This window comes from Denticeps clupeoides, chromosome 10, assembly GCF_900700375.1.
Source record: "Denticeps clupeoides chromosome 10, fDenClu1.1, whole genome shotgun sequence".
Classification (NCBI taxonomy): Eukaryota; Metazoa; Chordata; class Actinopteri; order Clupeiformes; family Denticipitidae; genus Denticeps; species Denticeps clupeoides.
The window spans coordinates 2,223,841-2,251,424 of NC_041716.1; the positions used below are offsets into that span (position 1 = coordinate 2,223,841).

At 49.2% G+C, this 27,584-nt stretch overlaps 1 protein-coding gene and 1 long non-coding RNA gene across 2 annotated transcripts in view; one reads left to right on the forward strand and one right to left on the reverse strand.

Annotated features, from left to right (window-relative positions):
* The window catches only part of huwe1 (HECT, UBA and WWE domain containing E3 ubiquitin protein ligase 1), a 38,317-nt gene extending 13,993 nt beyond the window's left edge, over positions 1–24,324 (forward strand). Inside the window, 48 exon segments of the mRNA XM_028992920.1 lie at positions 18–170; positions 364–491; positions 603–684; positions 821–997; positions 1,131–1,287; positions 1,742–1,872; positions 1,875–2,168; positions 2,263–2,458; positions 2,538–2,705; positions 3,059–3,207; positions 3,312–3,378; positions 3,516–3,739; positions 4,856–5,067; positions 5,151–5,333; positions 5,425–5,597; positions 5,850–5,983; positions 6,122–6,197; positions 6,382–6,480; positions 6,971–7,098; positions 7,186–7,345; positions 7,528–7,756; positions 8,215–8,393; positions 8,486–8,575; positions 8,659–8,819; positions 8,945–8,990; positions 9,909–10,262; positions 10,423–10,633; positions 10,753–10,877; positions 10,968–11,188; positions 11,990–12,384; positions 12,514–13,180; positions 14,215–14,968; positions 15,036–15,151; positions 15,272–15,428; positions 15,527–15,659; positions 16,500–16,702; positions 17,312–17,574; positions 19,309–19,411; positions 19,865–20,017; positions 20,944–21,189; positions 21,283–21,400; positions 21,483–21,623; positions 21,960–22,247; positions 22,405–22,510; positions 22,603–22,720; positions 22,805–22,986; positions 23,087–23,277; positions 23,662–24,324. Coding sequence (XP_028848753.1) covers positions 18–170; positions 364–491; positions 603–684; positions 821–997; positions 1,131–1,287; positions 1,742–1,872; positions 1,875–2,168; positions 2,263–2,458; positions 2,538–2,705; positions 3,059–3,207; positions 3,312–3,378; positions 3,516–3,739; positions 4,856–5,067; positions 5,151–5,333; positions 5,425–5,597; positions 5,850–5,983; positions 6,122–6,197; positions 6,382–6,480; positions 6,971–7,098; positions 7,186–7,345; positions 7,528–7,756; positions 8,215–8,393; positions 8,486–8,575; positions 8,659–8,819; positions 8,945–8,990; positions 9,909–10,262; positions 10,423–10,633; positions 10,753–10,877; positions 10,968–11,188; positions 11,990–12,384; positions 12,514–13,180; positions 14,215–14,968; positions 15,036–15,151; positions 15,272–15,428; positions 15,527–15,659; positions 16,500–16,702; positions 17,312–17,574; positions 19,309–19,411; positions 19,865–20,017; positions 20,944–21,189; positions 21,283–21,400; positions 21,483–21,623; positions 21,960–22,247; positions 22,405–22,510; positions 22,603–22,720; positions 22,805–22,986; positions 23,087–23,277; positions 23,662–23,764 — 9,144 coding nt within the window. The 3' untranslated portion in view covers positions 23,765–24,324.
* Positions 24,325–26,010: 1,686 nt separating this feature from the next.
* Positions 26,011–26,844, reverse strand: LOC114798823 (uncharacterized). Its single transcript, XR_003751124.1, has 3 exons — positions 26,553–26,844; positions 26,216–26,349; positions 26,011–26,135 (listed from the first exon to the last, which is right to left on the reverse strand). It is a non-coding gene; the product is annotated as an uncharacterized LOC114798823 (long non-coding RNA).
* Between the last annotated feature and the right edge of the window lie 740 nt (positions 26,845–27,584).

The following is a 27,584-nucleotide window of genomic DNA, read 5'->3' on the forward strand; positions in this document are numbered from 1 at the left end:
TATTTTTTTTTTTTTAGGTGTGGGATGCTGCAGATGTGCTGATCAAAGCTGCGGTGCCGCTGACCACCAGTGACACGAAGACGGTGCCAGAATGGACCCGGCAGATGGCCACCCTGCCGCAGGCCTCCAACCTGGCAACCCGCATCCTCCTGCTCACACTGCTTTTTGAGGTGAGGCGCACAAAAAGGCTAATATTATAATATTAACCTTTTTACAGCCCTATGTGAGTGTTGTGTGCTTGTTTTACCAAGTTTTTTTATTTTTATTTTTTTCCCACTGAACTTGGGGGAAAAAAAAAAAGTGTCTTAAAGCACTGAGAACAACATGTGCTGTCCTTAAAAACAGTTTGTGTGTGTGTGTAAGGAGCTGAAGCTGTCATGCGCACGGGTTGTGGAAAGCAGCGGCGTGCTCACTGTGCTTATTAAGCTGCTGGAGGTGGTGCAGCCCTGTCTGCAGGCTGCCAAGGAGCAGAAGGACGTTCAGACGCCGAAGTGAGTAAAAATCATCTTCGGCGCCCAAACCCTGACCCATCGTCAAGCCGTCACCTTGTCACATCCTCTCGGCTTTGAGCTTGCGTGCTGACCTGTTGTTCCTCTGTGTAGATGGATCACCCCGGTGCTTCTGTTCATCGATTTCTATGAGAAAATGGCCATTTCGTCCAAACGAAGAGCTCAGATGAACAAGGTGCGTACATTTTTCTGCCCGCCTGTCTCCCCTGGAGGGCCGTGAAAAATTCTGCCGGCGCCTTTTTTAGCTGTAATTTAAGACTGTTAGTGGTGACGGCCATTTAATTCTAATGGAGCGCTGTTCCTGACGTCAGTACCTCCAGCCTAATGGGAATAACTGGCGTTGGTTTGATGACCGTTCTGGACGCTGGTGCAGCTACAGCGCCAGCAACAACAGCACCATTGACTCGGCCTGGAGGGCTGGAGAGACCAGCGTACGCTTCACGGCTGGGCGGCGGAGATATACCGTGCAGTTCAACACCATGGTGCAGGTGAGGCCTGCCGCGCCGCCTATCTGTCAGCCGAAATATTCACAATTAGGCCTTGCAGTATGTTAAGTGATTTGGATTTAGTTGGATTTTGAATACGTGGACAATCAGCCCTTTACGCCCCCGCGTGCTGCAGGTGAACGAGGAGACGGGGAACCGGCGGCCGGTGATGCTGACTGTGCAGAGAGTGCCTCGTGCTCCCAAGGCCTCAAAAACTGGCAACGTGACCGATGCAGACAGAGAGGAGGGAGAGCGAGAGCGTGCCAAGACCGAGGACGGCCAGGTGGACACAGGTGACCAAAACTTCATCTCAAAGATAATGTTGTCAATTCAGGGTCAGCATAAATAAACTTAAAAATTACCCCCGAAACCCCCCGTGTCTTGCCATATGCGGTAAATCTGAGGTTATGATGTCATTTTACAGAAATGGAAATGCTGAATAAACAAATCAGTCTCGTGATTTGATTACGATTATCAGTGCATTGCGATGCATCCCATCAAATTTTTCTACGGTACTTCACATTATGGTTTCAAATAGGTCAGTGAGATGAGGCATTTTTCTGGCATTTGTGCCATCAGGTGAGGGCGGACTGAACTTGCAACGATTTCTGTGTTAATATCTACCGAAGTCTCTATGAGTGTTAAACAGTCACGAAGAGCCGCAAAAACGCATGTTTAACAACACATCTTCACTCTGTACTGAACAATTTTGTCTCTTTATCGAACCCTTCCCGGTCCCTCTTTTAGAGCCTGTGTCCGTCGCTGTGGAAATGGTTCCTCCTAAAGAGGAATCGGATCAGAAAGACACCACCGCTACCACCACCACCACCACCACCTCCTCATCATCAGCTGCGGTGCAGGACACCACCTCCTCACCCCAGCAGGTATTGTGGTGCAAGGCCTGACCGAGGACATGACCACGGTGCTGATCCGGGCGTCCGTGAGCATGATCAGCGTCCCCGTGGATCCGGACACGCTGCACGCCACGCTGCGCCTCTGCCTGCGGCTCACGCGCACGCATCACTACGCCATGATGTTCGCCGAGCTGAAGAGCACGCGCATGATCCTGGGGCTCACGCAGAGCTCCGGCTTCAACGGCTTCACGCCGCTCGTCACGTTGCTCTTCCGCCACGTCATCGAAGACCCGGCTACGCTGCGCCACACCATGGAGAAGGTGCTTTTTCTCGTCTTTGTTCGGCTTATCTGTAGTGGACCGGGCGCATTTTACTTTAGATTCTTAGCCATCGTTACTTTCTCCGGCGCCTCAGGTGGTGAGGTCTGCGGTGACCAGCGGAGCGGGCAGCACCACCTCCGGTGTGGTGTCTGGCAGCCTGGGCTCGCGGGAAATCAACTACATCCTGCGTGTCCTGGGCCCGGCGGCCTGCCGTAACCCCGAATGCTTCACTGAGACGGCAAAGAGCTGCATCCGCATCGCCCTGCCTGCTCCCAGGGGTGCTGGCACAGGTGAGTTGCCGAATCCATCTTGATGCCCGCGTGTCTTTGGTGGCGTGGCCTAAAGTGTACTTAGTGTATTCCTGTTCAGCCTCAGATGATGAGTTCGAAAACCTGAGGATAAAAGGCCCCAATGCCGTGCAGCTGGTGAAGACCACGCCTCTGAAGCTCTCGCCCCTGCCCCCCATCCCCGACACCATAAAAGAGGTCATCTACGACATGCTCAACGCTCTGGCGGCATACCATGCTCCCGACGAGGGTAAAGACTTCCTGAAGTCACAGCACACGTTTAGCTCTTCATCTGAAGTACTTCTTCATGGGTCAGTGGTGGCCTAGCGGTTGAGGGAAGCGGCCCCGTAATCAGAAGGTCGCCGGTTCGAATCCCGATCCGCCAAGGTGCCACTGAGGTGCCACTGAGCAATGCGCCGTCCGCACACACTGCTCCCCGGGCGCCTGTCATGGCTGCCCACTGCCTCACTCAGGGTGATGGGTTAAATGCAGAGGACAAATTTCACCGTGTGCACCGTGTGCTGTGCTGCTGTGTATCACCAGTGACGATCACGTCATTTTCACTTTCTAATATAACCCTGTTTTTTTCCATTTTTACTTAAGTGGAGAGAAGTGAAGATCGAGCAGCACAGGTGCCTGGCGCACAGGACCTGTGTCAGATCCTGCAGGACGTCGGAGATGACGTCTACCAGCAGTACCGGCTCACGCGCCAGGGCAGTGACTTCGACTCCCAGTCTGCGTTCCACATTAATGTGAGTGTACCTGTTTTTTTTTTTTTTTTTTTTTTTTTTTGTTTTTCCTTCTCTTTTTCTGTAAGGGGTCATCTTAACATTTTTTTTTCTTTCCGCTCTTTCAGTCTCAGGTGTTTGCAGCTGATGGAGCTGTAGCAGAGTCCTCACAGTCTGGCACACCTCAAGGAGAAGGTAAATACTTTTGACCTTATGTTCTGACCTTGTTGAACACACGCATTCAGTCTTATAAATATCCTTAATTTTTTTCCCCTTTTCTTTGTTTCCTTCCTTTTACTCTATTTATACGCTGCTACATCCTCCTTCATTAGCTTCCACGCCTGAGGAGATGCGTGAGGAGAAGAAGGAGCAAGAGGGGGAGAAAGGTGCCTCCTCCGAGGAGAGTCGGGCAGCCAAGGCCAAAGCCAGCAAGCCACTGATGCCCACCTCCACTATCCTGCGGCTGCTGGCTGAGCTTGTGCGCTCCTACGTGGGCATCGCCACGCTCATCGCCTCCTACTGCTACACCGCTGGACAGTCAGAGCTCATTAAAGAGGTGGGTTCTGAGTCTGTGTGACTAAGATCGGCGTGATGCCCACTTTGTTGCCCCATTGGTTGTTGTTTTTGGTGTTTTTTTTTTTTTTTTTTTTTTTTTTTTTTTTTTTTTTTTTTTAAACTAAAACTAATTTTAGTTTTAGTCTAGTCTTCATAATATCCGGATTCATTTTAGTCTAGTCAAGTTAGTAACGTAAAAAGCATTTCAGTCTTATTTATCCTAGAGAATTATATGGAAATTGTATTTTAGTCTTGTAGTTTTTTTTTTTTTTTTTTTTTTTTCCCTCCCAGTCATCTGATAAGCAGGGTCCTTAAAATTGATTTTCCAAAATTAAGGCCTTAAATATCATTAAGAATGACCAATAATCCTTAAATCCAGAGTTTACGGGTCTTATACTGCAGACCCAATAAATCAAATGAAACAATCCTTCCATCTGCCAGTTATGTGGTTGCTGCGCACTTCCGGGTTTGCTAAGTGCGTATCTCTTATGGCAGTGTTGCGCATGCTTACGGTTTTTCGTCTTCCGACATCCGCAACTCCACCGTGCAAAAACAAAAGTCTCTTTGGTATTTTATTTTCTATAATTTATTTAATAGCAAGTTGTTTTGAATAAAGGTCTTGATGAAAGTGGCCTTAAAAAAGGTCTTAAGTCTTAAATTCTTAAACCTGCAGAAATGCCTGATAACCCACCACCATATTTTCTATTACCCACCTCAAGCAATCTGAAATTTAATTAGGTCTGTGAATACGTATTGAGGAAGTAACGTCACAGGAAACAGAAATACTGCATAATAATAATAATAATAATGTGATTTAAACAAGACTAAATAATTTTAGATACATACAGTGTATTAAACCTCATTTAGTCTTGTTTTTATTAGTCAACAGTATTATGTCACATGACCAGCAATTACATTGAATTTTGTCTAAATATCTCAGTCTATGAACGTTTATGAAGTAAGTTGAACAAGACAACACTACCATTAGAGTTGTAGCATGTCCTGCACATGACTGTTTATGGGTTTTAAACCCACTGTCACCATGTGCTGGGCTGCATATCACAATGACAATCACTTCACTTTTTTTTTTTTTTGTCTTCTTTCCTCTAATGTACAGGACTGCAGCGTTTTAGCTTTTGTCCTGGATCACCTGCTGCCGCACACGCAGAACTCTGAGGATAAGGACACCCCGGCTTTGGCACGCCTCTTCCTGGCCAGCCTGGCGGCTGCGGGCACTGGCACCGATGCCCAGGTAGCACTAGTCAACGAGGTGAAGGCGGCCCTCAGTCGAGCACTGGCTATGGCAGAGGGTACAGAGAAACACGCCCGGTGAGTGGTGCACGGGATGTCCTTCGCCGTCTCTTTTTGCTTCACTGTTCCTGTTACATTTTCTCGTGTGTCGCCTCACACAGGCTTCAGGCGGTCATGTGCATCATCAGCACCATCATGGAGTCCTGTCCGTCGACCTCCAGCTTCTACAGCACGGCTGCAGCCAAGACCCAGCACAACGGCATGAACAACATCATCCGTCTCTTCCTCAAGAAGGGGCTGGTCAATGACCTCGCCCGCGTGCCCCACAGTCTGGATCTGTCCAGGTATTTCGTCTTGAAATGTATTTATTTATTTTTTCCTTCTGCTCAAGTTCTGCCTGGACAGAGTTCTGAATGCACACGTTCCCCTCCCCAGTCCCAACATGGCAAACACCGTCAATGCAGCTCTCAAGCCTTTGGAGACCCTCTCCCGTATTGTCAACCAGCCCAGCAGTTTGTTCGGGGGTAAGGGTGGCTCGAGTAAGACCAAGACTGAGCATGACAACGTGGGCACCACCCGGGACAGCAACAGCAACACCCAAGACCAAGGTAGAGCAGCTATTGTCTTATTCCTGTATGTATTTTATCCATTTATTTATTTATTTATTTATTTATTTATTGAAACCTTATTTCAGAGCAAATTCAACTGGATTGAGCAAAACAATTATTATAATTATTTTTTTTTTGTAAATACCCTCTGCCCGGAAGTAACACTATCACAAGTGACCAAATGAAACTGGAATTGATTCTAGCTTGCTTGTGAGATACATTTACCCTAATTCGAACAATGTTTGTCTTTAGGTGAGGCAGGCGAGGCAGAGCCAGTGGAGAGTCGTCACCGAGGTCAGGGCACTGACCTGATTGATGGCGAGGCGGAAGGGGACACGGTGGTCATCGCTGGCCAACCTGAGGTTTTGAGCACACAGGCCATGCAGGTGGGCTCACCTGTTGTACACTGCATTAGAGTACGGGCTACAAATTTACCCCAATTTTATCAAACATTCTCTCTGTAACCCTCCAGCTAGCCCCTCGTTGTGATTCACGGCATCTTTCTCATTGTTTCCGTGCTGTAGGTGGAGAACGAGTTGGTGGACTTGATAGACGAACTTTTGGAGAGGGATGCAGGGACAGTCAACAGCACCATCATTGGTAAGTGGCTGAGGTTCTGATGTGGGTCACCTACATAAACCAAGAATCCCACCACAACCATTCTAACCATAATCAACACACAATCCTATGGTCACAATCCTTCCAAAATGAGCCACCCTGGTCATGAGCGGAAGGACGTTGCCACGTAAACATCAATTCATTGGCCAATTCTTCTGTCCTTCAGTTGGGCCGAGTGGCGAGGATGAATCACAGGAGGATGTGCTGATGGATGAGGCTCCTTCCAACATGAGTCAGGCCTCTACTCTGCAGGCCAACAGAGAGGGTAAGGTCCACCCCGGCCAGCGAACCGGTTTTATTTACTTCAGTGCATGTGTAAGGAAAAAAAAACAAATCAGCAAGCACATGGTTTAGTTGGTGTTTGGGGCTCATGGGTCACAGTATCTGTTTTGATTTTTGACTTGTTAGCACATTCTAGAGAAGAAAATTCCCGTTTCCCCCATTCTCTCACTTCTCTTCCGAAAGAAAGTGTTGCTCCACCTCTGGGGGTTGGAGAGGTGCGATGCTATGTTCAGACTACAGCTTACACCAGAGGTGTGAACCTTGACTGATCTCACGATTCTATTCAAGTATAATTATCGATGCAACACGATGCATCCCAAGTTTCAACTCTGACCACGGTGCTCCAAACTCCTCCCCGGCACGGCGCTGGCCACTACCAGCACTATCTTTTATACCACCGCCAGAAAATAAAATGCAAATTTCAACACCCCTAGCTTACAACATTACTGAGGTCTCTCTACTCCACTTCTCAGACTCCATGAACATCCTGGAGCCTGAGGATGAGGAGCACACTCAAGAAGAAGACTCCAGCGGCAGCAACGAGGACGAAGACAGTCAGGATGAAGAAGAGGAGGAGGAAGAAGAGGAAGAGGAGGACCAGGTGAGGAAGCAGTTCTTATCCTGCGGCCTTTGTTTTCTCCTCACTTTTTTGTGTGAAGTTCCCAGCTGCATTGACCTGCCATTACAGGACGATGAGGAGGGTGATGAAGATGACGACGACGAAGGGTCTGAGATGGAATTGGACGATGAGTTCCAAGACATCAACTCCGCCCCGCACATTCGCTTTGAGCGGTTTGACAGAGATGATGACCTCATCATAGAGTTTGACAACATGTTCTCCACCACCGGTGAGCTGAACGTGCGCTCGCTGCGGCTCTAGAATGCAACGTTGAACCTGTAGGCTTTGAGGATTTTTGGCAGAATTGGGTGTTTGACCACCATCATCACCAGTCACAAGCCTTCAGCAAGCAGCTGGCTCTGTGTGTGGTAACACGGCTGTTCTTTCTGTCTCTTTACTGTACTCCTTTAGCTGACATCCCTCCTTCCCCAGGAAACATCCCCAGCTCCCACCCGTTGATGGTGCGCCATGCCGACCATGGCTCGCTGACGCTGGGCGGGGCAAGTAGCAACAGCCGGCTCGCACAGAGCATGGGTCGGAGCCAGCGGACCCTCCGCCAGCTCACTGCCAACACCGGGCACACCATCCACGTGCATTACCCCGGCAACCGGCAGCCAAACCCCCCTCTGATCCTGCAGAGGTGAGGTCGGGGGAAATCTGAGACACTGAGAATCCTGCCGAAAGTGGCCGAAATTCCAAAAGATCTTCCAGATACCGTATACGGGGACAAACTAGCCAGTTTACACATCAGTCTGCACCGCGTTCCATATTAAGCTATGAATTAATTGAAAGCATTTTGTTCTAATTTAATAAAATGTGTTATAAGCCAGTGTTCTGTCTGCAGAACACAGTGGAGTATAAAATTGTTGCATGGGGGGGGGCGCTGAACATGAAAGGAGTGCAGCAATACAGACTGACCCTTTATTACATATTTATTAAGTCAAGCAAAACTATAGATTTGTTTACTCCAAGGCAAGGACAGGCCAAATTAGCTACTTAATCGGTTGCACATTCTCTGCCATTTCAAACCACAATTTGCTCACTTATTTTATAGTGATTTAGGGCCAAAATGTACATCTCCCCATAACTGAATTGCAGGCTGCTGGGCCCCAGTGCTGCCGCTGACATTTTGCAGCTCTCCAGCTCCCTGCCGATGCAGTCGCGCGGCCGGACGCGCCTGCTGGTGGGCAACGAGGACGTCCACATCATCGCCCGCTCTGACGACGAGCTGCTGGACGACTTCTTCCATGAGCAGAGCAGCGCAGGCGGCCAGACCGGTAAGTATTCGTTGTGAAAATTCACGCATTAAAACCGCGATTTTTTTTTTTTTTTTTTTTTTTTTTTTAAACCCCCGTTCATCGCCTTGCAGGCACCCTGTCCAGCATCCCGACAGCTTTGACCCGGTGGACCGACGAGTGCAAGGTGTTGGATGCGGAGAGCATGCACGACTGCGTGGCTGGTAGGCGCCGTCCGGAGCTCCAGTTCTGCTCGCGGGCGCCGCGCCTCTTCCACTTTTCACACGTGCGCCCGTGTTCCCCGCAGTGGTGAAAGTGCCGATCCTGCAGCACCTGGAGAGCCTTCGGGACGAGGAGCTGGAGGAGCGCCGCGAGAAGAGGCGGCGGCAGCTGGCCGAGGAGGAGGAGGCCAAGCAGAACGAGAGGAGCTCCTCCGCCACAGAGGAGGGCAGAGAGCAGAGCCTGCAGGTGAAGAGCCGATGCAGACCGAGCACGATGCCAATCAATACTTAATAAGGCCAGGGAAGGGCCGCGGTGTACGCGGTGAAGTTGTTCCATGATCTCTCATCGGTGCTCTCCTGACCTCCCAACAGGGCTCGGGACCGCCGACGGTGAACGGCGCCGGAGAGAACCCGGCCGGTACGGTCATTTTTATTTACCTTTTCGAAACGCGCGTCCGAACCTCCGCTGCGGTGCCGAGGAGCGGCAGGAGCAGCTGCTGCCTGCGGTCTGTGGGATGAGGTAGTAGTTGTATAGTTTTAGGATCACACCAGATCTGGGCGATAACTATACAGTCTACTGTCTTTCCCACGGCAACCGCCCTACGACCCGGGGAGACCAGTTGCCAACGGCGACTGTCAGCGGAGGCACAGAAGATGCTACTTGCTGTAGTTTTGCTTCGTCCCGGTTTTCCCTGCTTCTTAACGTGATTTTAGAATCGTCAGTGTTGGTGCAAGTGCTGGGGTTTTTGGTGAAGAGGACAACGTGTTGTGGCTGTGCTGTGGTGAGGTAGTAGGTTGTGTTGTTGTTGGGGGACCAGAATAGAGCGACCCCTGGAGGGAGATAACTATACAACTTACTGCCTTCCTCAGTGGATCCAGTCTTAACAACAAACACATGTGTTTACATTCACAATTTTTATTACAGAACTACATAGATACAGGGACTTATTTTTTTTGTTAACTAAAAAAAAAGTTTTAAAATTGTGATTTTTATTTCTGTGAACTTGCAATTACTACAAAATTAAAACATATATAAAACATCTCTCCCCTTTATCAATCATAATCAAATTGTGTCCACCTCCTGGGTTTAAGGACCGGGTGAACCGGTGACCCTGTGTAATTTACATTTACAGCATTTATCAGATGCTCTTATCCAGAGCAACTTACAATCAGTAGTTACAGGGACAGTCCCCCCATGGAGACACTCAGGGTTAAGTGTCTCGCTCAGGGACATGATGGTAGTAAGTGGGATTTGAACCTGGGTCTTCTGGTTCATAGGCGAGTGTGTTACCCGCTAGGCTACTACCGCCCTAATTAATTTTACTGTCTGTCACAGAAGGTGAACAGGGTCAGAGTGGGGTGTCCTCGTCTCTGGATCCTCCACACCCTTCTGAGGGGTTCTTCACTGCCCCACCTTCTGGGGAGGTCACACCAACCACGCCTGCGCCTCACGAGCAAGCGCTCATTTCCCTGCAGACAGCAATCAGTCAGCAGGTTCAGCAGCCCATCGCTGAACTGTTGCTGGCAGACTCTCGTGTTGACTCGTTGGGAGCCCTTGCTGGTTCGGGTCTGGCCCAGTTGCCGCCACCTGACCGGCCTAACTGTGAAGCCGAAGCCTCTCAGATGGAGATGTCTCCTGCACCCACTATCGGTGAGCGAGGAGGAGGAGCGTTGGAGACAGTCAGGGAAGGTAGTTTCACTTTGACCAAAGAGGCTTTAAAAAAAAATAATAATAGTAATTTTTTTTTCCTAGAACATTATCTGGTTTGGATGTATTTATTTCTCCAGCAAATGGACTCTGAAAAAAATGTTTTGGTCACTGAACAGATTTAATCTGCTTTCATTTCCAGCCTCTCTCAGCCCAGACTTGGCCGAGAGTCTGGAACCGGTGCCGGTGGGCGTCTCGCAGCTCGAGGGCTCCCCCATGGATACGAGCAGCCCTGCCTCTGCAACACAGGAGGAGCCCGCCCACCCCTCCGCCCAGCCCAACCTCATGTCCCACGAGCTGTCTGGCAGCGGTGACAGCGGCCTGACCGACAGGCAGACGGATGCAGAGACGGGGTAAAAAAAATTTCATTGGATCAAGAAACATAAACCAATTCATTTTCGTTATTGATAATCAGTTGTCCTCAAAAAAAAAACAATATTGGCGTGATCTCATTATTGCTCTTGCCGATCAGGTCTACATCCGTCTCGTCGCCGGGGGAGACCATGCCGCGGAGTGACAGTGCTGACAGCCAATCGCAGGCCATTCAGGAGGAGCCCCTGCCATCCACCAGCAATGACGAGGAAGACCCCTTGGCAGGTCAGTGGGCAACGTTTGCCGACGTCTATAGACCGTTCTATGAAACGAATTTAGCTGTGAGCTGACATTCGTGCGTCTCTCTGCCTGTAGGCATCAGTCTGCCTGAAGGTGTCGACCCCTCGTTTTTGGCCGCCCTGCCCGAAGACATCCGCAGGGAAGTGCTGCAGAATCAACTGGGCATCCGGCCTCCTTCTCGGCCCCCTGCTGCTTCCGCCCTGCCTTCTGCGACCCCTGTGCTGGGCGGAGGTCCCGGGGTGACTGAAGTCAGCCCCGAGTTCCTCGCAGCTCTGCCGCCGGCCATTCAGGAAGAGGTGAGATCTAACCGGGTCAATACATACGGTGCGCAGGTGTCAGTTTATATCTGTATTTATTAGCCGTGTGAACATTCACCGGTCTCACAATTCAATCCAGTTATGATTATCGCTCACACTGAACGTTTTTCTGCTCATTGGAACCAATCAAAGCGTCACAGCCCCAGTGTTCAGGCGCCTGCACATTTGCATGGCGTCAAGTAAACGCCGCGTGCGACGTTTTCCTGGTGTCTATTTATACCGAAGTCCTGACTAGCGTTAAACAGCAGGGAAACACCAATCGGACGCCGCTACAAAGTGCAGCCAAAACGCGTCCTGCGTTCATTCCGACAGTCTGTATGGACGAGGCCGAACTCCTACACGTGGCACTCTGAGTACACAGTCAGAAAATCACCACGCAGCGTCATTACGATGTAACTGATTGTTCTTCATTGCATCGATAAGATAAGAAGAACTTTATTTATCCCGAGGGAAATTCTTTTGTCGACAACATGCTCAGTGCAGTAGGAGGAGAAAGAGGAATAAATGATATGTACAAAAAATAGTGCAAATATCAAAAATAGCTTAAGACTCAATAGCAATAATGATATTAATATATCCAGTGAAATGCCCGAGGTTGTGCTAAGTGACATAAGGATTATGCAATGAGTAAAAAGTAAGAGGGCGTAGCAGCAGCAGCGTGTGCAGTGTGAAAAATCACCTAGACAGCAAGGAAGAGTTAGAATAGTTGGAATAGAATGCAGAATAGCCCACGTCTGCATTGTGATGCATCGATTGTGCTTCTTTCTCTCCGTCTTTCAGGTCCTTGCTCAGCAGCGGGCGGAGCAGCAGCGGCGTGAACTTTCCCAGGCGCCCCCGCAGGGCGACCAGCCCCTGGACCCGGTGACTTTTATTCAGACGCTCCCCTCCGAGTTGCGGCGCAGCGTGCTGGAAGACATGGAGGACAGCGTCCTGGCGGTCATGCCCCCCGACATCGCGGCCGAGGCGGCGGCGCTGCGCCGCGAGCAGGAGGCTCGGCAGAGGCAGCTGATGCACGAGCGCCTGTTCGGCCCCAGCTCCTCCTCGGCCCTGTCGGCCATACTGCGCTCGCCGGCCTTCACCAGCCGCCTCGGCGGCAACCGCGGGGTGCAGTACACGCGCCTGGCAGTGGCGAGGGGCGGCTCCTTCCAGATGGGAGGGGGAACTAATCACAGCCGGTAAACTATTTCTGTCCCTTTATCTTAACGGTTTATTCTATTATATTTTCACCGGTTTCTCGGCAGAATTTATTGTATATATTTGCAGCTTTTTGTAATGCTCAATGTTTTTTTTTTTTTTTTTTTCAGCCCTTCCAGCTCGAACGTGGACTCGCTGCTGCGTCTGCGCGGCCGTCTCCTGTTGGACCACGAGGCCTTGTCCTGCCTGCTGGTGCTGCTGTTCGTGGACGAGCCGAAGCTCAACACCAGCCGCCTGCACCGCGTGCTGCGCAACCTGTGCTACCACTCTCAGACGCGGGGCTGGGTCATCCGCAGCCTGCTGTCCATCCTGCAGCGCAGCAGCGAGAGCGAGCTGTGCTTGGAGACCACGCGGATCGAGGACGGGCGTGGCAAGAGGGCCGCGGGCCAGGGAGGAGGTAGCAAAAGCTCCTCGTCTTCCTCCGCCACGGGTTCTTCTTTGTCGTCGTCGTCATCGTCGTCATCTTCTCTGGAGCTTCTGAACCGGGTGGAGTCACGCAGCTCCAGCCAGCTGTCCTGGCTCTCCGTCTCCATGGACGCAGCCCTGGGCTGCCGGACCAACATCTTCCAGATCCAGCGGGTGTCAGGCCGGAAGCACGCGGAGCGCCACCTGGCAGGGGGAAGCGGCGGCGCGGGTTCCGGGATGTCGGGCGGCGTCGGAAGCGGCGGGGGTGGGGTGTCCTGTTCGGGCGGAGGAGGTTCTACTGTACACATCCACCCTCAGGCCGCGCCCGTAGTCTGCAGACATGTGCTGGATACACTCATCCAGCTTGCAAAGGTGTGTGTGTAGCTGAATTTTTTTAATTTTTCTTAACCTGCATGTTCATATACAGCATTTGTAAGTCACTCTGGATGAGTGCTTTTAAAATCATTGAAATCCCTCATTTGGATCCACTAGGACACGATCTGGAAATACCATTATCTTAATATAATATCATAAAAATATCACTCTGTGAGATTATTTAACATTAACACAAGTTCTACTAGCCTGCCTGTGGTCCTGCAGTGGCTAGAAATGGCGACAGGTGTGACAAGAGCTTTGGACATTCTGCTTCACTGTTCAGAGATCGGCAGCTCAGGCGGTCTGATCTGATCTGGAATTTGTCCCCTTAATTCCCATTGTGACAACATATTTTTTTCCTAGAAAAACGGCGACACGACATGGTTGCGCCAAACAATCCTCCTCCTCCCGCGCTCCTCCTCCTCCCGCCTCTCTCCTCCTCATTAGCATTTAAAGCTACAGACACCGAAATGGCGCTTCCTGCCGAAATGTGGGGCTGGATAAAAGTGGCTGTAATTCTGCAAAAACTTCAGATACAGTGTTAGGGGACCGATAAACAAAAAATAAATAAAAAGTCCGCGGACCTTTAATAAATGTACACGAGGCCTTTTTAAGCGTTTTTATGTGTTTTCTAAAAAGGGAAGGTTTGAAGTCTAATTAGTTTGCCACTTGAGTGTTGCTGTGACTCCCTGCTTCTGTGTGTATGTACACGTACATCAGCCTGCTGTTGTATAGTCCAAATTATTGCTGCCAGGAACTATGGTGCATATACTCAGATATGTGTTCATATCTTTATTTTGCAGTAATCGTGCCCGTTTTGTTAATGTAGGTTTGGCTGGTTTTACATTTACATTTTTACAGCATTTATCAGACGCCCTTATTACAATCAGTATTTACAGGGACAGTCCCCCCCTGGAGACACTCAGGGTTAAGTGTCCTGCTCAGGTACGCGATGGTAGTAAGTGGGGCTACTAGCACCCCATACTGTAAATGGTTTGAGTGTAAAATCGATTTGTGTTTGTGACCTGCAGGTGTTTCCCAGCCATTTTACCCAGCAGCGCTGTAAGGATCTCCTTTCTTCTTCGTCCTCGTCGGACCTTGACTCCCGTTTCTGTGGGAGTGGCGGTGGAGGGGGTTCCAGCTGCCGTTCCCAGGGCAACCCCTCCTCCTCCACCCAGTCCTCCAGTTCCCACAATTCCCTGGGAAGCTCATCGTGTTCTGGGACTCCTCAGTCCCTGGGCATCTCCACCGACTTCTGGGACCTGCTGGTGAAATTGGACAACATGAACGTCAGCCGTAAAGGCAAGGCGTCCATGAAGACGGTCCCGCTCGGAGGCTCGGGAGAGGTGGAGGGCGCCCAGCTCAGTCTGGAGACGTCCCCACTGGGGCAGCTGATGAACATGCTGTCCCACCCGGTCATCCGCCGCAGCTCGCTGCTGACCGAGAAGCTGCTGCGCCTGCTGTCCCTCATCTCAATCGCCCTGCCGGACAACAAGGCCACCGAGGTGCCGGCCGGGCACCCCACCACCCAGGCCCCCAACTCCGCCGCCAGCACCACGACCTCGGCCTCCGCGACCACCACGTCCACCGCCGCCTCCACCACCACCACCGCTGCGACCCAGGGCGGGCTGGGGTCAGGCGTGGTCACCGGAGCCGCAGCCGCCGCCGCCACGGCGGTGGTCGCCCAGGGGACGATGGCCGGAGCAGGAATGGTGATCGTTCAGCTGCCCGGAACGAGCAGCTCTGTGGGGCCCGGCACCGACAGCTCCACCGCAGCGGGCTCAGGTGAGTGGTGTGGAGCTGGAAATGGCATGTTTTGATGGCGGTATTTGATTTTGAGCCGCTCTTCTAGCGCTGTTTTCGCTGCCGTCAGGAGGGAAGCAGAAGGGAACGGCGGGCAGCATAGAGAGCGACTCCAAGCTGGCCTGTACGGGCCTTACCGAAAAACAGCTGCAGCTCTCTGTGGAGGTCAGTGGTCGTCTCTCTCGTGCAATTTATCACCACCTCAGTTCTTTTGACCATCGTGAAAGGCGGCCGCTTTTGTCGCCGTTTAGTTGAATTGCAACGCTTCTTCATGTGACCTGACAGGTGCTCACGTCACACTCCTGCTCCGAAGAAGGTCTGGAGGACGCCGCCAACATCTTGCTTCAGCTGTCCAGAGGGGACAGCCCCACCCGCGACACCGTACTCCGACTGCTGCTGACCGGAGCGCGCCACCTCGGCTACACGCTCTGCAAACAAATCGGTTTGTTTCCCCGCACCGCCCGGCCTTCGTGCTCTGGCCTCGGTAGTTTCTCTCCTTTTCCTTATATATATATTTTTATTTTCCCTCCCACGCTTCAGGCACTTTATTGGCTGAGCTGAGGGAGTATAACCTGGAGCAGCAGAGGAGGGCACGGGCCGACGCCCAGTCACCAGAGGCCTTGCATGAAGACCCATCCATCAGCGCTCGTCTCAAGGGCAAGATGACCAGCAGGTGAATAGGAAGAGTGTCCGCACAGAGCTGTAAATCTTGGCCCGAATCTCAGTTGACCCCTGGTTGAGTCGGGCAGTACACGTGATTGGTCACCAACACTAACTTCTTGTCTATATTACCTCTCCTTATGATTACCTTCTTGTAAATTTGTTTTGATGATTTTATCAAGTTAGTTAATTAAACATGATTTTATTTATTTATTTATTTATTTTAAATGTTCATTTGATTTTGCAGCTCTTTGCCACCATCGTCAGGCGATGCGTTTAATTGTTGCGATAATGGATGCTGAGGAGGTGAAACGGAGGCCAACCTCTGGTCGTTGTTTTTAACCAGCTCATTTCGCAGAACTTCTCAAGGCACAAATATACTTTCTGTCAGCTATATACGTGTGTACGTACGTACACCAGCAGTCCGCATCCTGCATTGTTTGAGTCACATTTTTCCGAACAAATAAAAAAAAATGTATGAAACTGATACGGATGCAGTACTTGCGTAGTAATTTAATATTTTATATTATATTAATAATTTTACTCAGCAGATGAGGATTTTAAGATCTGGGTATTCATTCATTTTTTTGGTTTGCGGCCTCGACACCGACCCCTAGTGGTAAGAGGCACACACTACAGATTACGTCACAATACAGACAGACGCAAGTATATCAGCACAAAAAAAGAACGCAACTGTGCACAGATACACAAACGTAGCTCACAGCAAGTATATTTCTGCCTTTCGCCTAGCGACCGTAGCGTGCGTAAACAAAGCCGTGATTGTCAGGTGTATTCTGTTGGTCCGGTCGGGTCAGTGTGGACTGCTAAGCGAACCTGCCTATGCTTGCCGCAGGTTCGACGGGACCGAGAGCGTGGTGATCGTGGCGACCCAGAAGCGCACGCTGGGCGGTCGGGAGCTGCAGCTGCCCTGCATGAGCTCCCTCACCTCCAAAACGTCCACGCAGAAGTTCTTCCTGCGCGTGCTGCAGGTCATCATCCAACTGCGGGAGGACACGCGCCGCGCCAACAAGAAGGCCAAGCAGACGGGCAGGCTGAGTGAGTCTTCACGGTTTCAACGCACACAAAACGCGCACGAGTATAAAAGCGGAAAAAACACTCACAATGACCGTCCACTGAATTATGGAAATGACAAGCGTTGCCTCTAGGGCAGCAGCAGCCTGAGCAGAAATAATGAATGCTGTTTAAAATTTGATGCGGTTTTCCAGGAAAGCTTTGTCGAGCTCCAGACCTCGGTCTGCTTTGTGGAGAACACAGCGCCCGCCCCATCGTTTTTTTTAATTTGACGTGGAGAGTGGCTGAATGCTGTCCTTCAAATACCCCCGTTAACGTCGGGTGCCGTTCGAATGTTATACATCATCATTGTGGATCGTGCTGGTGGTAGCCTAGCGGGTGAGAGTCTCTCCCATGAACCAGAAGACCCAGGTTCAAACCCCACTTGCCTCCACCGCAACCCTGAGCAAGACACTTAACCCTGAGTGTCTCCAGGGGGGGACTGTCCCTGTAACTACTGACTGTAAGGCGCTCGGGATATGGCCGTCTGATAAACACTGTAAATGTGTGCAAGAGGATATTGGACACTGATATTGGACACTGATATTGTATCAGTATTTTTATCTATTTTTATTTTTCCCTTTTTTGCCACAGGTTCTACCAGTCTGGGCTCAGCCAGCAGCATCCAGGCAGCGGTTCGCCAGCTGGAGGCGGAGGCGGACGCCATCATCCAGATGGTGAGAGAGGGTCAGCGGGCGCGCCGCCTGCAGCAGGCCCCCCCACCCTCGTCTTCGTCGTCTGCCGCTGCTGCTGCTGCCGCCGCCGCCACCGCCGCCGCTGGACCCTCTGTGGCTGTCGCCCCCAGCGCACCCTCCGCCGGCACGGCCAGCACTGCAACGGTTAGCATGGGCCTGCAGGCAGGTTATGCAGGCAGATGGCTACTGACCAACCCGACGTGTAGCACACACACACACACACACACACTGTCCTGCCTTTCAGAATTCATCTATATCTTACTCTTTTTACATCATTTGTTTTATTTTTTTGAGCATCACCTGTGAGAAGAGAGCAACTGCAGTAGGATTTGGGCCGATTAAATTCAAAAGATGTAGGAAATGTTTGCTGGTGTCACAGAATTTAGTTTTTTTGAGGATCCGTATGTTGGAGAGTTGGAGCTAACTGCCCCCTCAAACCTTTTTGTTGGTGTGTAATTATTTCCGACGGACAGAAGACGAACTTGAATGATCAGGGTGGAAATTTTGTTAATAGCATCGAGTGCAGTAGCCAAAACCCGATGCGTCCTGAGGCTTTTTTTTTTTTTTTTCTCCTGCGCTAAAAATGTGCAACGTTCTAGAACGTAAAATGATGGGCAAGTGTAAATTTCAAGACATTTGGCTTGTAAATGAAGAATCTAAGGACTGGCTCATATAAAGTGACAAAATAAAACCTGCATGTAGAGGATGTCAGAGATGGAGTTGCGGTTTTGGATATTCAACAATGACGTAAATACAGTTTTGAATTGTCATCAGTGCCTATATTTAAAGCCCATTGAGACATACAGCGTGGGCCATTTATATGGATACACCTTAATAAAATGGGAATGGTTGGTGACAACGTCCTGTTTGTGGCACATTAGTATATGTGAAGGGGCAAAATTTTCAAGAGGAAGAGGGTCATGTGACACATCAAATTTATTGGTAATTTCACAAGTTGGTTTTAACATAACTTTATTCTTTCGTGAGTTATTTACAAGTTTCTGACCACTTATAAAATGTGTTCAATGTCACCAACCATTCCCATTTTATTAAGGTGTATCCATATAAATGACCCACCCTGTACTGTATGTGATTTTGGGCTATATAAGAAATAAATGTTATATAATGCCCTTCTCTGCTCAGCACCCAAACGCCATGTTGGACTTCTCTTTATACATATGGTCAGGGAAATTCTGCTTTTTGGGCAGGGAAAGTCTTGGACAAAGTCAGGGAATTTTAGGTCTGACATAGAGTGGAAACCCTGCATGATGGTTTTTTTTTTTTTTTTAATTTTATTTTTACTTCCTCATTTTGGAACTTCCTCACTTTTATGCCATTGGATGTCACAAGCGTGACATGATCTTACGTGATCATTGATTTTTATCCTTAGTCTTGTTCTTTTGGCGTCTGATGTACCTGGATTTGACATCATCTCTCGAAATGACACTAGAGGTTTATGAAGTGCAGTTCACAGGCTCTAATCTTATCTTGATTCCCTATTTGCACCACTGCAGCAGCATCAGCAGCAGAACGTTACTCACTGCACTAAAGCCTGATGCATGTGTTAAACACCTCTGGCCTCGGAAGCGGTTTCTTTCTTCTTCTCCTCTTTAGGCGCCTCTTGACCTCTTACTGAGTGTCTGGTCCCGTCCTCTTGCGCTGTCTCGCCTGGCTCTATTTACTGCTTCTGCCCCAGCCCTGCTTTGCCTTGGTCTCATTGGTCAGCGTGTGGCATGGCAGAGTTTCTGACCGCATGTGGTTTTTCCATTACGAGCTCTTTCTTTTTTTTTTATCTCTGTCATTGCACACTAAGATAAACTGACTGATTTTGTTTTGTTTTTTTTTTTGGATTTTTCTAACTGTCCTGTTACCCCCTCCCTATTCTCCTCACCCCAGTCCGAGGTGCATTCTGCGTCCGAGCCTCCCTCAGCCCACAGAGACGACTCGCCCATGGATGTGGACCAGCCCTCACCCCTGGAGCAGGACCCTGTGCCTCTGGGTAAAATTCCTCTTAAAGTGAAAGTGACATGTTTAGCCTAGTGGGTACCCGAAGACCCAGGTTCAAATCCCACTTACTACCATTGTGTCCCTGAGCAAGACACTTAACCCTGAGTGTCTCCAGGGGGGGACTGTCCCTGTAACTACTGATTGTAAGTCGCTCTGGATAAGGGCGTCTGGTAAATGCTGTAAATGTACTTTCATCAAGGGGACCTCAGTGGCACCATGGCAGATTGGGATTCGAACCGGCAACCTTCTGATTACGGGGCCGCTTGGTTAACCGCTAGGCCTCCACTGCTGCTCTTGTTAAAAACACAGAATCTCACTCTGCCACATCCTGTGGCTGGGATGGTTCTTTTGATTTATGGAGGCCGTGAGCTGGATGTGATTTTAGATAATGGATCTAAAGCAGATGCGTCCCCCTTCCTCCCCTCCGACCTTTTGTTGTTGTTAGCAGGGGACGAGGCTGGCAGCCAGGTGGACCAGGAGGAGCGTCTGCCGGACCTTCCCCTGCTGAGCGAGCAGCTTCTGTTGGACGAGCTTTGGGACATGCTTGGGGAGTGTCTGAAAGAGCTGGAGGAGTCACATGACCAGCATGCTGTTCTCGGTATGCAGCCACATTTAATTCAAAGTGGACTTAAATCTACATGTGTTGGTCTTGGTGTAAATTGGGTAATTAACCCAATGTAGCTGGGGTGTAATAGGGGATGTTTTGGCAATGATCTCACAATACGATATGTATCATAATACACAGGTCACGATACGAATATCACAATATATTGCGATACTGTACATACTGCAATATTCTACAATATTCTATTAAACGAAAAAAGCTGAAATACAAGATGCTGTGTTCGGTCTATCATGGTCGTGCCTGAAATACCAGACGGTAATTACAAGTACCCAGTTGTACAGCGCCATCTACAGGAGGGGAGGCTGTAGTCACACTCTGATTCTCATCTCTGTCGACCTCGACAGTACCACCCAGTGGACTAAATTCATAGACAAAAATATCGTTATTTGATGTCCCTGTAGCGATACAATATCACCACTTAAAATATCGCGATATTTTGCTGTATTGATAGCTAAGCTTTTTTTTCCTTTTACCTCTGTAATAAAGACATAATTATCTTCTCCCACAGACAGTAAATGGGCAATTTGTCTGGTCTTGACGGATGATTTGTGATTTTAAAATCAACTCAATCTTAATGATTTGGGCTTTTTTCACGATCATAAGATCACCCTGTTTTTTGTGCATATTTACATTAATTTTAAATGGAGACATATGACTACCAGACATTCTGAGTCTCCCACAGTTTGATAGCAGGCTTTCTGATTCCATGCAATATCAGAAAAAAATGAGAGGTAAAAATCGAATTGTTCGATACGGAAAGTACATTGTGACCAATTTTTTGCCATATCGCCCGTAAAGTAATTCCGAATAGCACCACCGTGTTCTATTTCCTGATTAGGTCGTGGTAGCACGTTATTTTTTGTTTAGTATTATTTATTTTTCGTCTCTCTGGTTTTTAGTCCTTCAGCCGGCGGTGGAGGCCTTCTTTCTGGTCCATGCCACAGAGCGCGAGAGCAAACCCCCAGTTCGGGACACCAGAGAGAGTCAGCTGTCCCACATCAAAGACGAGCCGCCGCCCCTGTCCCCTGCACCCCTCACCCCCGCCACGCCCTCCTCGCTGGACCCCTTCTTCTCCCGGGAGCCGTCCTCAATGCACATCTCCTCCAACCTGCCGCCTGACACCCAGAAGTTCCTGCGCTTCGCTGGTGAGTTCGGTTCTCGTATCATCGCGCCTGTCGCCGGTCACTTTCTTGGATATTTTTTATGACTTTTATTTGTGATGCCGCTGGAACGCACAGAGACGCACCGCACCGTGCTCAACCAGATCCTGCGGCAGTCCACGACTCACCTCGCTGACGGCCCGTTTGCAGTGCTTGTGGACTACATCCGCATCCTGGACTTTGATGTCAAGCGCAAGTACGGCCGCTGCGGTATTCCATTACCATCCTGGGGCGTGCTGGTAGAAAGACCCGTGTCTCACCGTCTCTCCGTGTCTCAGGTATTTCCGGCAGGAGCTGGAGCGCCTGGATGAGGGTTTGAGGAAGGAGGACATGGCTGTTCACGTGAGGAGAGATCACGTCTTTGAAGACTCCTACAGGGAGCTTCACCGCAAGAGCCCAGAGGACATGAAGAACAGGCTGTGTGTAGTGTTTTTGACTAAAGATCTCAGTCAACAAACCTTTATGACGCGACTAAAATGAATCTGGATAATTCTGACTAATATAAGACTAAAATGAGCCTGGACTAATAAAAACTAAAATGACAGCTAAAAAGACAGGACTAAAATCAAAACAGACTGTTTAATTACACACGCTGAGTTCACAAACAGCACTGTAGCTTATGACTTGTGTGGATGTGAGCAGGTTGTGAGCTCTGCAAGCGTTCTGCCCACACAACAGCATGGTGCGTGTCCCAAGGAGAAACGAGCACTCTGGCCACCATTTATAATCTGCTCTCTCTCTCTCTCTCTCTCCAGCTACATTGTCTTCGAGGGCGAAGAGGGACAGGATGCAGGCGGCCTTCTGAGGGAATGGTACATGATCATCTCCCGGGAGATGTTCAACCCCATGTATGCGCTGTTCCGCACGTCGCCCGGCGACCGGGTCACCTACACAATCAACCCCTCGTCCCACTGCAACCCCAACCACCTCAGCTACTTCAAGTTTGTGGGCCGCGTGGTGGCCAAGGCCGTGTATGACAACCGGCTTCTGGAGTGCTACTTCACACGCAGCTTCTACAAACACATCCTGGGCAAGAGCGTCCGGTACGCCACGTGTTCCGCTAGACTACCATTAATCTGCCTATTTACTAGAGGGACTTTGTGACTAATGTAACTGCTATGAATATTGATCACTGATCAATATTTCCAATGCAGTTTACTGAGAAATTATGTCTTGACTGTTTGAACTTCTCCCTTTTAGATACACAGACATGGAGAGCGAGGACTATCCCTTCTTCCAGGGTCTGGTGTATTTGCTGGAGAATGACGTCTCCACTCTGGGCTACGAGCTGACGTTCAGTACGGAGGTGAGTCTTCGGTCCACCTCGTGTCTCCCTCATGTCTCTCTGTTTACATTTTGCTTTCTTGTCGTCCAACCAAACACCTGTTGACTCTGCAGGTCCAGGAGTTTGGGGTGTGTGAGGTGAGAGACCTGAAGCCCAATGGAGCCAACATCCTGGTGACTGAAGAGAACAAGAAGGAGTATGTCCACCTGGTCTGTCAAATGAAGATGACTGGTGTGTAAAAACCCCTCCTTGCGTTCCCGGGATTTCTCCCTCTCTTGGCCCCACGACTGACTGACTTTCCTTCCTCACATCCAGGCGCCATTCGAAAGCAGCTGGCGGCCTTCCTGGAAGGTTTCTATGAGATCATTCCCAAGCGCCTCATCTCCATCTTCACAGAGCAGGAGCTGGAACTGCTCATCTCCGGCCTGCCCACCATCGACATCGACGACCTCAAGGCCAACACGGAGTACCACAAGTACCAGTCCAGTTCCATCCAGGTAAAGAGCTCCTCTGGGTCTCCACGGGTGGCACGGTCGCATGCGCCCTCGCTGCAGTGGCGGTTTGGTAACTACACGGTCCTTTTTCCCCCCTCATCAGATCCAGTGGTTCTGGCGGGCCCTGCGCTCCTTCGACCAGGCCGACCGGGCCAAGTTCCTGCAGTTTGTCACCGGCACGTCTAAGGTGCCCCTGCAGGGTTTCGCGGCTCTGGAGGGCATGAACGGCATCCAGAAGTTCCAGATTCACCGCGACGACCGCTCCACTGACCGCCTGCCCTCAGCGCACACTTGGTAAATGTCCCCCTTGCTAGTTTCTAGTCCTTCATGTTGACCTGCTGTGCATATTTCAAGTGGTGATGCATTGATTTTAAAATTCTGGGCCAATACAGTTGCATCGGCTCCAGCATCAAAATCTTCGTTATTAAATCTATTTAAAAAGTACAAATGTTTAAAGGGTTTTTGGTGGCATGGGTGTTTTAAATACTGGGCATTTTGCTAATTGACTTATTTTATTCATAGAGGTTGATATCAGGCAACACTGATGTGCAGTTGATATATCGATGCATCCCCAATTTCACGTTGAGTAATCGATTAAGGAGTTGAGATTTTGAAAGCCAAGCTTTTTAATTGTATTTTATGTGGTATTTATTTATTTATTTATTTTATCCCTACCAGCTTTAACCAGTTGGATCTACCAGCCTACGAGAGCTACGAGAAGCTGAGGCATATGCTGCTGTTGGCCATTCAGGAATGTTCCGAGGGCTTTGGACTGGCTTAGAGACTTTCCTAAACCTGCGTGCACACACACAACTTCATACACACACGTAAACACACACACAGGTTTAGACCTATATTGATAACTTATGACATGCACAACATGGATATTTACACTATCATAGACATGGCCAAGAACCATTGCCATTATATATATATATATATATACACATATGTCATTTTATATATATATATAATGACAGTTGGACGGAAGATGCGTGAGACAGACATATTGACATTTGCCTACTACACACCAAGCCTCGCACAGACACACAGAACTGTATTTGGTCTGTTGTGTGTCTGTCTCCCTCGCCCTATTAACTTGCAAACCTGAGAGACGACATGGAAGATAATACTTGGACTAATATGAAAAGGACTTTCTCCATATAGTTTTTTTGTTTTCTCTGTACAAAAGGTTTGGGAGTTTGTTTAATTTTTATTTTATTTTTTTTGTTCTTTCCTGGCTGTGTACAAAAACAAAAAAATGAAAAAAGAGAAGCTTTGTGCGTGTAAACAGGATGGTTAAATATTTTGGGGTGGGTTTTTTTTTTTTTTTTTTTTTTTGTCTCTGCTGATTTGATCTTGTGATGAGCTTCACAAACGGGACAATTAGTGGGAAAGGGACGGGCGCAAGGCATGATGGGGGTCTGGTTGTGCGGGGGCGGGACAAACGCAGAGACTTTTTCGGAGGGTGACATTTTTAAGGCAACCTTTGTGGTATTTGGGGGTTTTTTGGGAAGGATTGCGAGAACAAGTGAAGGATTGAGAGGGGCAGGGAAACCACAGGCATTCTGACTGACGTGGTTGATCCAAGTACTGAACCAGCCTCTCAGCAAATCAAATCAGAGAATAAAATTGCTACTTAAATAAATGCATAAATTGAGTTGACTGTGTGCTTTACCGATTTTTATTTTTAATTTTTATTTTTTCCCCCCACGATCTACCCTTTTGGGCTTCTTTTTGACCTCGTGTTCTCTAATAACTAAACTTCCACAAGGTTTACCGGCGCACAAACCCTCCACCAGCAAATCTGCCTTTCAGCTTCGTTTATAATGATCAAGCTCTGGCGATATCCTTCTAATGGATTCACCTTGAAGGTGGGACGGCGGAACTGAAACGTAGAATTTATCCACGTTTGATTTTTTCGTTGCTGCGATTTAATTTATTGGTTATGGTTTTTAAAAGATGGGCATTCATTCAGATGCAGTGAAATAAAGTGGAAAGACCATGTTCAGTCAATAATGACCGCTCATCCATTTTTAACTGCAACGACTTTCAATGCATTTTTGCCGTGTTCCAGTTTGCTGAAGCTGTGTGTGTGTGTGTGTGTGTGTGTGTGTGTGTGTGTGTGTGTACGTACGTACGTACGTACGTACGTACGTGTACACGTACAGTTGCTGGTAGGAGTCCAAAAATCCAAACTGGCGCCTCACTTCAAATCGAATGCACTTCGTGCATCAAGGTTGTTCTTCAGAGGTATCCTGAAGGCTCTCCGTGGACTGACGTATCCCGCAGTGAAAGTGAAGTGATTGTGAAACACTGCGGCGCAGCACACGAGGCCTCAACGAAACGTGTCCTCTGCATTTAACCATCACCCTTGGTGTGCAGTGGGCAGCCATGACGGGCACCCGGGGATCGGGATTCCGTTACGGGGCCGCTTCCTTCCCCAATCGGCCACCGCTGGCCCAATGCCTCCTGGTGGTTGCTGATGGTTACAACAAAACCAGGGCATAGACACTGGCGATGGCAGAAGGATCAGTATATCATTTTATTGTTCAAGCTTACAATAATTAATTTAGTGTTTAAATGATACAGGTTGGTTGGTCGGTTTCCCTCTTCTTCAGATGTTTGATGCTCTTTTCTCATCCCTCCAAGTTATGGCAGGTTGCAGGATGAACCCAGGCGACTCATCCACCTGTAACTGCTCCTCTAGTTCCTTTTTTAATTTTAAGCTTTTAAAATAACTATTTAAAAAAAAAAAAAAAAAATTGGTCTGTTGCTGCACTTGTGGATGCGTGTCGCCTCGAGTGAAATGCTGTTCTCTGGAACGTCTGTGAGACATTGAGGCTCTTCTTCTGTGTACGCATGCAGTCGCGCGGTCCTGTTGTCGCTCTGCACTGTGATGGAAATGGCGTCGCCCGCCAGACAGAGAAATGCGTGCGATTTGAACTAAATTTCACCCGAACCCGTTCCTCAGAACTCACCCGGCTTCTCCCTGATCCCCCCCCCCCCCCCCCCCCCCACCAGGTTGACTCCTGCCATGGAAGTGCAATTAACAGTGGAAGAAGGTCCTCACATGTGAGCATTAGTTCAAGTTTGGTACAAAATTGCTGGACCCGTGGGGGCTGAAACAGATCCGATCGGCTCCGGTCAACCTTACAAATCAAATAAAGGATTAAAACCATTAACCACAAATGCACATTTTTAAGCCTGCTCAGATCATGTAAATTATTACCGGGCGTGGTGCGGGATGCCACTCCTCCACTAGGCGGCGCCCTCTAGATGTCCCTTCCCCTCTGCAGTCCGATCTGGCTGGACGTCCGGCCGGCCGCCGAACGAGTCAATTACTGCGAGAGACCCAACAGCAGGCTGCGGGGAGGTTAAATAAATCGAAATCAATCACCTCCGCAGGATTTTCAATATTTCATGTGCTGAAAGGATGGATTTTCACGGACTGGACTGGGGGGGTGAATGAGGAAAGTGGCTCATGCTCATTAATGGGGGATGGTGGATTTTTTTTTTTTTTTTTTTTTTTTTTGAGCTCTTAGCCAAGTACGGTGGACATAAATCACCAGCGGGCGCCGTTCCCTTGGATCGATGGTGCCAATGTACCGCCGGCTGAGGAAGACTGGTGATGTGATGAAGAATCCCCAGCTACGGGCTGTCGGATGTCTGCAAAGTTACGCAACGCGACAACAACAAAGAGGGATTTCTCTCCCAGACATCCTTGGGGTGCAGACCTGAATATTTCACTCCAACACAATTGTGTGTCTGTTTCTGTGTCTCGGGGTTTTATTCAGAAATTCACATTTACAGCATTTACCAGACGCCCTTATCCAGAGCGACTTACAATCAGTAGTTACAGGGACAGTCCCCCCCCTGGAGACACTCAGGGTTAAGTGTCTTACTCAAGGACACGATGGTAGTAAGTGGGGTTTGAACCTGGGTCCTCTGGTTCATAGGCGAGTGTGTTACCCACTAGGCTACTACCACCAAAATAAACCAGATGTGTCTGCTTGCTGCTTGTCTGTGTTGGCCTGAGGAACCCACGACACACCCAGGCCTTTTTTTTGGTGTAAAATTATCTATCACACCCAGAAGATTAATTTAAATGGTGGTTATATGAACAAAGTTTAAAAAGGGGAGGAGCCTATTGGCATGATTGACAGCTCTCACATATCCTACCTCCTCACGCCCAGGTGTAGCGCAGCGTCCATCTCCTCCCTTTCCCCTCCGTGTCCCTCTGTTCTCTACACTCCTGATACCCCTTATACACAAAGGTGGCCACGCCCACTACCAACACCAACATCCAGTTTATCCACTGGGGGCAGCGGTGGCCTAGTGGTTAAAGAAGCTGACCTGTAATCGGAAGGTTGTGGGTTCCAATGAGGTCCCCTTGTCCAAGCTACCGTCCCCACACCTCTCATGTTGCCCACTGCACACCAATGGTGACGGTTAAATACAGAGGACACATTTCACCGTGTCACCGTGTGCTGTGCTGCAGTGTCTCACAATGACAATCACTTCACTTTCATCTTTTCCATTTTCAGCACTTTAGTTCAAGCGTTCTGATAGATGAACTGGTGAACGTGCCCCACATGCTC